This window comes from Musca vetustissima, unplaced genomic scaffold, assembly GCF_032173495.1.
Source record: "Musca vetustissima isolate MV318-11 ecotype Yass unplaced genomic scaffold, APGP_CSIRO_Mvet_v1 utg23867, whole genome shotgun sequence".
In the NCBI taxonomy this organism is placed as follows: Eukaryota; Metazoa; Arthropoda; class Insecta; order Diptera; family Muscidae; genus Musca; species Musca vetustissima.
Window position 1 is genome coordinate 48588 of NW_026887413.1, and position 8466 is coordinate 57053.

The 8466-nt window shown below is 33.7% G+C and overlaps 1 protein-coding gene across 1 annotated transcript; it reads right to left on the reverse strand.

The window, feature by feature from the left end:
* Positions 1–4961: 4961 nt before the first annotated feature.
* LOC133334991 (uncharacterized) lies at positions 4962–6618 on the reverse strand. Its single transcript, XM_061543299.1, has 2 exons — positions 6154–6618; positions 4962–5527 (listed from the first exon to the last, which is right to left on the reverse strand). The coding sequence occupies exons 1-2, from the start codon at positions 6616–6618 to the stop codon at positions 4964–4966; spliced, it is 1029 nt and encodes a 342-aa protein (XP_061399283.1). The 3' UTR covers positions 4962–4963.
* Positions 6619–8466: the final 1848 nt, after the last annotated feature.

Genomic DNA, 8466 nt, shown 5'->3' on the forward strand with positions numbered 1-8466 from the left:
TTGGATACTAAATATCTCCACAAAAAATTATAAGTATAGGTCCATATTTTCTGGTAGCCCCCATATAACGGAACCTCCTAATTTTCAGTATTTTGGGGGTTTTGGTCGTATTTTTCCCGCCGAATTGGCTGTAATTTAGTGTTTTGAGTTCTTAATAGGTACCAAATCTCTCTACAAAAAATTATGTATATAGGTCCATTTTTCGGGTAGCCCCCATATAAGGGTACCCCCAATTTTTCGTATTTTCAGGTTCTTGAGCACGTTTTTCAGCCGAATTCGCTGAAATTTGCTACATTGGGTTCTTATTGGGTCCTTAATGTCTCCACAAAAAATTATAAATATAGGTCCAATTTTTCTGGTAGCCCCCATATAACGGTACCTCCCAATTTTCAGAATTTTGGGGGTTTTATCGTATTTTTTCGTCGAATTTGCTGTAATTTAGTATTTTGAGTTCTTAATAGGTACCAAATCTCTCTACCAAAAATTATTAATATTCGCCCCCTTTTTGGGGTAGTGGCCATATAACCCCCTTTTTATACCCTCCACCATAGTATGGAGGGTATATTAGTTTTGTTTTTCCGTTTGTAACGCATCGAAATAATCATTTCCGACCTTATAAAGTATATATATTCTTGATCAGCGTAAAATTCTATGACGATCTAAGCATGTCCGTCGGTCCGTCTGTCTGTTGTTATCACTCTAGCGTCTAAACGAATTGAGATAGAGCGCCAAAATTTTGCATAGAGTCGTCTTTTGTCTGCAGGCAGGTCAAGTTCTAAGATGGGATATATCGGTCCACGTTTAGGCATAGCTCCCATATAAGGGTACCCCCCAATTTTCCGTATTTTGGGGTTCTTGAGCGCGTTTTTCAACCGAATTTGCTGAAATTTGGTATATTGAGTCGCTATTGGGTTCCCAAGTTCTCCACAAAAAATTATTCATATAGGTCCATTTTTTCTGGTAGCCCCCATATAACGGTACCCTCTAATTTTCAGTATTTTGGGGGTTTTGATCGTAGTTTTCAACCGAATTGGCTGAAATTTGGTACATTTGGTTCTTATTGGGTTCCAAATATCTCCACCAAAAATTATAAATATAGGTCCAATTTTTCTGGTAGCCCCCATATAAGGGTACCCCCCAAATGTCGGTATTTTGGGGTTCTTGAGCGCGTTTTTCAACCGAATTCGCTGAAATTTGGTACATTTGGTTCTTATTGGGTTCCAAATATCTCCACCAAAAATTATAAATATAGGTCCAATTTTTCTGGTACCCCCATATAAGGGTACCCCCCAAATGTCGGTATTTTGGGGTTCTCGAGTGCGGTTTTCAACCGAATTCGCTGAAATTTGGTACATTTGGTTCTTATTGGGTTCCGAATATCTCCACCAAAAATTATTAATATAGGTCCAATTTTTCTGGTAGCCCCCATATAAGGGTACCCCCAATTTTCGCTATTTTGAGGTTCTTGAGCACGTTTTTTAACCGAATTCGCTGAAATTTTGTATTTTGTAGTCGTATATGGTAAAAAATTTCCCTACAAATAAATTTTAATATGCACCCCCTTTTTGGGGTAGTCCCCATATAACCCCCTTTTTATATTGAAATAGTTATTATAAGATTATTGTAGTCGCGAATCTGCGTAATTTGATATGTATTTTGTGTATGTAGTATGCACAGCTTCAGAGTAATACTCATCCGAAGGTGGAAATTTTGTGCGATCAAATTTCTAAAAAACCTATTTTTCGGGCTAAATTTTTAGATCTGTCAACTGAATGATATGGGTACCCTCGATCTATAAGGTTTTTTACGTTTCGGATGATATAAAATCTTCTTCGTGAAAATCCATCTACTAGAACGGCGGGAACTGTTCTTCCAAAAACACGAAATTTGGCAAAAAATGTTTTTGAAAATATCGCGGATTTATTTGCGTTTTCTGTGTATCATTTCCGCTTCAATAAATGACCTCATACGGATTTTGATCTTTTTCGAAAAGAGAACTTTAAAAACTTCAGCCGAAAGAGAGATGTACGCAATTTATCTCGAAAATAGATTTTGCTGGCACATCCATGGTTCTTAATGGACCACATTGAAATGGTATATATCGATGTATTTTTTTAGGGTGCACACCAAAATCGGATGTGCGTTAATGGCATATGGAGTTTTCGGAAATTATTCGCGTTTTACGGTTTTTTGGGTACTTCAATGTAACGTGCGGCACATCTTAGCCGTCAAATGAAATTTCGCAAAATATATATGGATTGGAAGATAAACTTCAGTACTTCCTGGAAACCGAATGCGCATCAAATGATTTTGAGAATTACGCGATTTACACGCAATTTAAAATGTATATTTCATAATATTATTTTATTTTAAGATTTATTCCTATTTATAGAATTCTAAGAATTATCGGAAGGGTCTTGATATAATCCGCAAGGCGTATACTTATACACAAAAAGTGATTATTATTATATATGTCAATTTTTCGGCGAAATTCGCGTAAAATAGCAGAATAGCCCCAACATTTTTTTCTGAAATTTCTTGTATACAATTAAAAAAATAAATATGATGACATTATTTTTTCGAACCAAAAACAAATATTTTTCCTCGATATCTTGTTTTGTTGTCGTTGTGATTTAGAAACCGCTACACGGACTTGTGTGATTTTGATATCATTTGATTCATCATGGTGTTTAGATTATGCAGATATTTTTAAATTATTTTTTAGGTGTGTGTATGTCATTAATATGATGAAAATATTGACTTAATCTCCTACAATTTTATCATTTTTCTCATATTTCGCGAAGATGTGCAACTTTTACGCGATTATTATAATATATTAATATTCTTATTTTACGGAGGAAGATATATATCTACGTTTTTGGTCAATATAATAAACGACGTAATTTTAAGATTTTTTTCTTATGCCCAAAATTAAAACCTCGATAACCTTTGCGCGCATCAACAAAAAATTTGATCGCGAACGGATTCGGAGTAACCAAAAATCATTGGTGTGCCACAAAAACAAAAAAAGCTGATTTTTTGAAAATGGAATATTAAAAAATTGGCGATATTGCCCATATATAAATCTGAACCGATTTTCGCGAAACTTTAAGCACATCATTCTAGAGTTAATTCAGTACGCTATTTCGTGCAATTCGAAAGATATATAGGAACTTTGTTGTACCATTTACACTAACTTGGACGAAAATATATATGGGAGCTATATTTAATTTGAACCGCTTTTTACGAAACTTTACACACACCATTTCACACTTAATTCAGTATGCTATGCCAAATATCGTGCAAATCGAAAGATTTATAGGGACTTTGGTGATCATTTACGTTCAATCGGACGAATATATATATATGGGATCTATAGAGTAAGTGATGCAAAAGTGGTATAGGTTGGTAATGTGGTGTAGTCACTTTTTTTGTAAACGGAAAATTTTAGTATAACTGAAACATGTTCTTTAGTTTGCTGTCCTCAAAAAATAAGATAGCAATGATCTGTTTAATTTAATTAAATCACATTGAGAATCAGAGCAAAAATTAAATTTTTCATGAAATTGACTTTTTCGGTCGAAGTTTAAAAAAAATTCAGTAAACACAATTGCAGGTAATGTGGTACACTTTGAGTCTGCATGAAAAAAACGCCAACACGAGACAAGATATCATTACTATTTGAAATATTTGTCCTCTACGAAAACCTACCATGAATCGCAAAGGATGAAAAACGAAGGCTACAAGTTCTAACAACATCTCCATGCAAAAATTAAATATTGCCATGTGTAGACATTATTATATAATAAAAATTAAACGTATCCGTTAAAAATATTAACATACATAAATCAATAAATTAAATATGATATCAATTGGAAGTGAAAATTATACCATACCACATTAACATCATATGGTATACCACATTACCTGCACATTTTGTAAAATCACTTTTAATGGTATTTTCAAATATTTTCTCAAATATCTCTTAAATTGTTAGTATAATATTATTTTCAAATTGATACATGGAAAGACAACACATGTAGCATGTTAAGTGTAATCGGATAAAAAATAAAAATTTGGCACTCTAAAATCAAATGGGTATACCACATTACCATCACTTACTCTATGTATATGTGACCAAATTTTCCCAATTTCAATAGGGTTCGTGCTGGGGCCAAACAAATAAGCTGTGCCAATTTTAATCCAATTCGGATCATAATTGCGACCTGTACTTTGTTTACAATTTAACATGGACAGACAGACGGAAGGACGGGCATGCATAAATCGACTCAGAAAGTGATTCTATGCATATTCTCAAAAGGAACCATGTGCCTATCTCGTTTCCTTTTGCCTGTTACAAACATATGAACAAAAACATAATACCCTGTACCACAGTATGATGAAGGGTATAATAACACATTCTAAGCCAATAACAGACCTCGAAGGTGGTTTAAGCAAAAAAGGCAAAATATCAATGTAATGTTATGGCCACCTAATTCATCCGACCTGTAGCATACATATGAACTATTGTAGAAGAGCGTATTGATCGTAATAACGTCTAAATGACCAAAAAGTCCACTTTACGATCATTCGATTTTGTCAAACCTATTCAATTTACTTACCCCTACTGAAGATGGCACTAAAAAGAAATTAAAATAAATGAGTGGGTTTCCTTTTGATTTGTAAGGAATAAAAAAACTGTATTTTAATATTTTGTGTATTATTTGAGTCAATTATCAAAAAGCTATGTTAGTTGCAAATGTTTAGTCAGATACTGTGTTATGCTTTGTATCGCTAGTGTATCTTGAATATATCCAAAGTGGTGAAGGGTATCATATAATAGGCCCGACCAACTTTTATATATTTTTGATATATTTTCGTCTAATAGCAAATTTATTCACATTACACATTGTAACAAATAAATAATACACATACGTACAAATAATTAAGACAATTTCTACATTTAACTAAGATCAAATGCTCCACGATATTTAAGCCATGGCAATATGGCTTCCATGTGTTTACGATAACGATCATTAGAATACATGGCCATCTTAAAGGCCATAGCTTCATCATTATCACCCCAGAAATTTTCCATATTGGCATCTTTGGTGGGATCCAACAGTACAGCGGCCATAATTCCCATTGAAGAAAATAAACCCCAAATGCCATGCCTAAATAGCGAACCATGAATATCCTTTAGTGTTGGTAATTTCTTTCCATATTTCAGCAATTTCAAATTTTCATAAAGATGTTCATGATAGAAACGTATGAAATAATCAAAATGACTCAACTTCAAATCATAATTGGCTGATGATATAATAAAATAGTATAGATCCTGTGCCGGTGTACCATATTTGGGTATTTGATAATCGACCAAGAAGGTATCTTTGATATTACCCAATTCATCGTATTGAAACATAATATTATTGGACCAACAATCACCATGATTTAGAACATTAAATTCGTTGGGATCGATTTCAATGGTTCGATATAAAGCATCGTGCATTTCTGTTTGAATGGATTCCTGTAATGAGGTTGGGAAAATATTTGAGATTATGAGTTAATAGAAAAGTCTATGCGAAAGTTTTTTCAAATTTAGATTTTCAGTTGACCTATCAAAACGAAAATATTAATATTTTGTCAATATTAATTTATATCGTCATTGAGAAGCTCATTTGAACATTTCTAGATTTTAAAGAAAATTTTAAAGTAATCTATTTTACAAAATTATAAATTTTGTTGTGTTTTGTGTTTTTATTTAAAGGGGAAACAATTAGATTTCGCCTCGACAAAAAATTAACGTTAAACTTAATAGAAGCAACTGTTTTCTCTATGGATTCGCTTACTGGCCGCCCTTATATAGGTCTTGCCTTCTCGATAAATGCTTTCAAGTGTTAGGGAGGGGCGAATTTCTTTGATTTTCAGAGAGTGGTTCGAGTTGAACAATGTATAAAAGTCGTTGTTCGCTCAGAAAAATGTTGTATTTTGAACTCAGTAATAATTTCGACGCCAATCTCTACACTAAGTATCCCTATTTGGTATAACAGCTATCGATAAAATCGAGATGAAGGATTAGAATCGAATTAGATTGACAAATTTTATCTATCATATTGTGATGAGTATAAAAATCCCTTTATTTTAATAACTTACCATTTCCTTATAATATATTTCATGATTTGAGTACTTTTTAATGCTAGTCATAATCAGTGAAATCATATTATTATGCATTGACTTGATACTTGTTTTCGATTCTTTACGGAAAAATCCATAACGATATTTATCATCATATCCACCATTTTGCTCAGCATATACAGCCGAGGCGGCATGCCACATTGCCATTTTGCGTAGTACTTGTTGCATATGCTCCATATTAAGACCTTCCAGACGATTGATATTTTTAAATCCTTTGGGTGTTAAATTCTCCAAGAGAATATATGCCTCATTGGTGGGCAATTCATAAAAATTGGGACCAAATGTAATCTGCACACCCGCATTGGCATAGAGCTTTTTAAATGCAGGTACTATTGTCGTATACATATGCTTCTCTATGTCGAACATTCCGTCTGCATTTAACATTTCACGCACCAATTCATTGTCGTGATTGATTTTTATCATATATGATATTTGTTTTGTCGCGCCATCTGAAAAATATTAAAAGAAAACTTAATTTAGTAGAGAAATTGTATAAAAATTCGAATGTTTCCCTATGGCGCTATACCTAAATGTTCACCAATTTTGAATGAGAAACTTTACCAAAAATCAACAAATTTAAGGAATGAAGTTTTCTATCCACTAACAATTTTAAAAGCTATTTTACATCCATATCGGTTGGAAAGGGGTAATCGTTGTATGGGAATATATTAAATGAATGAACCGATGCAGTCCATCTTCGAACTTTACCTGCCTTAAAAACAAATTGTTGTGCAAAATTGTTGATTTGTATCTCGTGTCTAGAGTGATTACAACAGACGAACGGAAAGGAATATGTCGTCATAGAGTTTTGTTCTGACGATAACCTTCAACAATCTAACATAATATACATATATATTTATTTTCCAGTTATGTATAATTTTCGAAAAAATATCAATATTGAATATAAATTCTTATATTTTATATCAATTCTCAACATAACCGTGGCATAATTTTCCCCAGCTCCGCCAACTGGTTTGACTTAAAATGTTTTACTTGTCTGAAAACCATTTACAGTACTCCTTAGGACATCTTCGAAGAGATTTGCTTGGATTCATATTGGATTGGAATCAATAACGGTGCCGTTTGCGTTACCAGTCATTTTTATACCCTTCACCACACTGTGGTACAGGGTATTATGTCTTTGTGCATATGTTTGTAACAGGCAAAAGGAAACGAGATAGACCCATAGTTCCTTTTGAGAATATGCATAGAATCTCTGAGTCGGTTTATGCAAGTCCGTCTGTCCGTCTGTTGGTGTTAAATTGTAAACACAGTACAGGTCACATTTATAACCCGATTTGGATGAAATCTGGCACAGCTCACATGTTTGGCCCAAGGACGAACCCTATTGAAATTGGGAAAAATCGGTTCAGATTTAGATATAGCTCCCATATATATTTTTGTCCGATTTAAGGTAAATGGTGCACCAAAGACCCTATATATCTGTCGATTTGCACGAAATTTGGTATAACGTACTGAATTGAGCCTAGAATGATGTCTGCCGAGTTTCGTGAAAATCGGTCTAGATTTAGATATAGCTCCCATATATAGTTTCGTCCGATTTCATGTAAATGGTGCACTAACGTACTGAATTGAGCCTAGAGTGATGTCTGGCATGTTTCGTAGAAATCGGTCCAGATTTAGATATAGCCTCCTTATATTATAGATTGATTTTAAGTAATTGACGCACCAAGGAACCAAAATATGGCTGATAGGAACAAAACGTTCTGAAATTAGTATAACTTAGCTTCCATATATATTTTCGCCCGATTTTAAGTAGATTGGGCATCAACCTCCTCGTGTTAATCAGATTGACATCAAATTTTTCACAACGTACAAAATTTATCATCAAATTACGTAGTTGCGTTTTCTAGAAGTACAGACATAGCCCAAAGGATGATCTATTGATATTTGTTTGAAGTCGATTTACCCAATAAGAAACCATTGTACCAAATTTCAGCAAATTCGGTTTAAAAACGCGCCTAAAACCCCAAAAAAAAACCGTAAATTGGCGGTACTGTTATGTGGGGGCTACCAGAAAAAGTTGACCGATATTTATAAAATTTTGTGGAGACATTTGGTACCCAAAATAAATCAATGTACCAAATATCAGCGAATTCGGTAAAAACACGCTCAAGAACCCCAAAATATCGAAAATTGAGCGGTACCCTTATATGGGGGCTATGCATAAACATGGACCGATATAGCCCGTCTTCGAACTTAACCTGCCTGCAGACAAAAGACGATTCTATGCATCAATTTTTGCACAAC

Coding starts and splice junctions, on each gene's coding strand:
- LOC133334991 (XM_061543299.1), bottom strand. CDS start 6,618: ATGATAAAAATCAATCACGACAATGAATTGGTGCGTGAAATGTTAAAT. Junction 5,528..6,153: donor AAATATATTATAAGGAAATG/GTAAGTTATTAA, acceptor ACCTCATTACAG/GAATCCATTCAAACAGAAAT.